The 1965-nt window shown below is 36.0% G+C and overlaps 1 protein-coding gene across 1 annotated transcript; it reads right to left on the reverse strand.

The window, feature by feature from the left end:
- Positions 1–646: 646 nt before the first annotated feature.
- On the reverse strand, positions 647–1597 carry LOC100934287 (olfactory receptor 508-like). The gene has a single exon (XM_003773519.2). The coding sequence runs from the start codon at positions 1583–1585 to the stop codon at positions 647–649; it is 939 nt and encodes a 312-aa protein (XP_003773567.1). The 5' UTR covers positions 1586–1597.
- Positions 1598–1965: the final 368 nt, after the last annotated feature.

The following is a 1965-nucleotide window of genomic DNA, read 5'->3' on the forward strand; positions in this document are numbered from 1 at the left end:
ATAAAGTGGGTCATTGATAAAAGGAAAGTCCCCACATACACCTAAATATTAATAGCACCATTTTTGTGGTAAGAAGGAACTAGAAACAAAGCAGACAGCAAGTGACTGGGAATGGCTAAACAAATTATGGCACATGAACACGATAGAATATGATTGTGCTATAAGAAATGATAAATATAATTAATATAAGAACAAAGCAAAAAAATGATTTGATCTTACAAAATAATGATAGTAGAGCCAAGAATACACCTCACACAATGACATAGCAATGTAAAGTGAAACAATAACCCTCCATTCAATAGAAAATAAGTGTTGCAAGATTCCAAAAAAATAATCATGGACCCAAAGAAGAACAATAAGATCCCTCTTTACACACTCTTTTTGGAGGTGGCAAATCCATGTTTATAGAAGATTACATGTATTTTCAGGTCTTTGCAACCAACATTTAAATTTACAAATTTAACTCATCAAAATGAAAATATATCTTTTCTAAAGCTTGATTATTGTAATCACTTAATCCTAACTATTACATCCAAAGAATATTAGACCCTTAAAATAAGGGAATGTTTCATTTTCCCCTTGCATACCCAAAACATATTATATTGCCTAGGACATAGTATGTATTTGATAAACAGTTGTATTGAGTTCATGAAAAGCAATGGTTCCTATTCATCACTTTTTTCAGAGCCCCTTTCACTTCATTATTCCTTAGACTGTAGATCAAAGGGTTCAACATGGGGATCAATACAATGTAGAAAACAGACACCACTTTATTCTGATCTGTTGAGTAGCTGGACTTAGGCATCACATAAATGAATGTAATGGTGCCATAGAAGAGAATAACTGCTGTGAGGTGGGAAGTACAAGTTGAGAAAGTTTTGGATCTTCCCTCAGTGGATTTTATCTTCAGGACAGAGAAAAGGATGTATACATAAGAGACTGTGATAATTAGCACTGTGATCAAAATTATTGACCCAGCAGAGGCAGCAGGAAGAATTTCAGCAAGATCATCTTGGTAGTTAGAAAGTTTCAAAAGTGGTGCATAATCACAAAAAAAGTGATTGATCTTATTGGATTGACAGAAGGACCGATTCAATAAGCAACCAATGAAAATCCAAGAATTCACAGAACCACCCATATAGGATGCTATGAGTAACAGAGTGCAAACCTTAGGGGACATGTTGGTGGAGTAGAGTAGGGGGTTACAGATGGCCACATACCGATCATAGGCCATCACAGCCAGCAGGAAGCACTCAGCTGTCCCATAAATGACTCCAAAGCACAATTGGGCCACACAGCCTCCAAGAGGAATTATGGTTCTGTCTTCAACAAAGCTCTTGAGCATAATAGGTGTGACAGATGAGGAATATCCTATATCCACAAATGCCAAGTGGCTGAGGAAAAGGTACATTGGAGTGTGAAGTTGGGAGCTATTTCTGATCAATATGATTATGCTAAGGTTACTGATTAAGGTGACAGCATAGACACCCAGAAATATCACAAAGAGGACTACACGAAGGGTTGGATCATCTGTTAATCCCAAAATAATGAATTCAGTTACAGTAGTGCAGTTATTGCCAGACATCTGTCTTGGAAAGTATGCCTATTAGAAAGAAGAGAAGGAGATTAAAATAAAAATACAGAGTTAAGCCTTAGATATGTTTATTAATGTATTCAGGACACATTCACTGGCCACCTGTTATATTACTATCTTATTTTCATCCGTTACTCCTATGCATTATGGCAGGGTGCCTATGAAGAAAGCAGATGTGAATATATTTGTTACCTCCAAATTTTTTAGCCATTATATCAAAAGCCCATACTGTATGATTTGCACTGAAAATATGGAAAAGTGTGTAGTAATGAAGAGGATTCTTTAATCACATCATGGGAACCTTTCTTAAATATATGCAGAGATTATATCCAAAATGTGAAAATGCTGTTCCTTGGCAGAACTGCCAAAGC

This window comes from Sarcophilus harrisii, chromosome 6, assembly GCF_902635505.1.
Source record: "Sarcophilus harrisii chromosome 6, mSarHar1.11, whole genome shotgun sequence".
In the NCBI taxonomy this organism is placed as follows: domain Eukaryota; kingdom Metazoa; phylum Chordata; class Mammalia; order Dasyuromorphia; family Dasyuridae; genus Sarcophilus; species Sarcophilus harrisii.

What these genes read in the sequence shown, in the direction of transcription:
- LOC100934287 (XM_003773519.2), bottom strand. Translation starts at nt 1,585, where the DNA reads ATGTCTGGCAATAACTGCACTACTGTAACTGAATTCATTATTTTGGGA.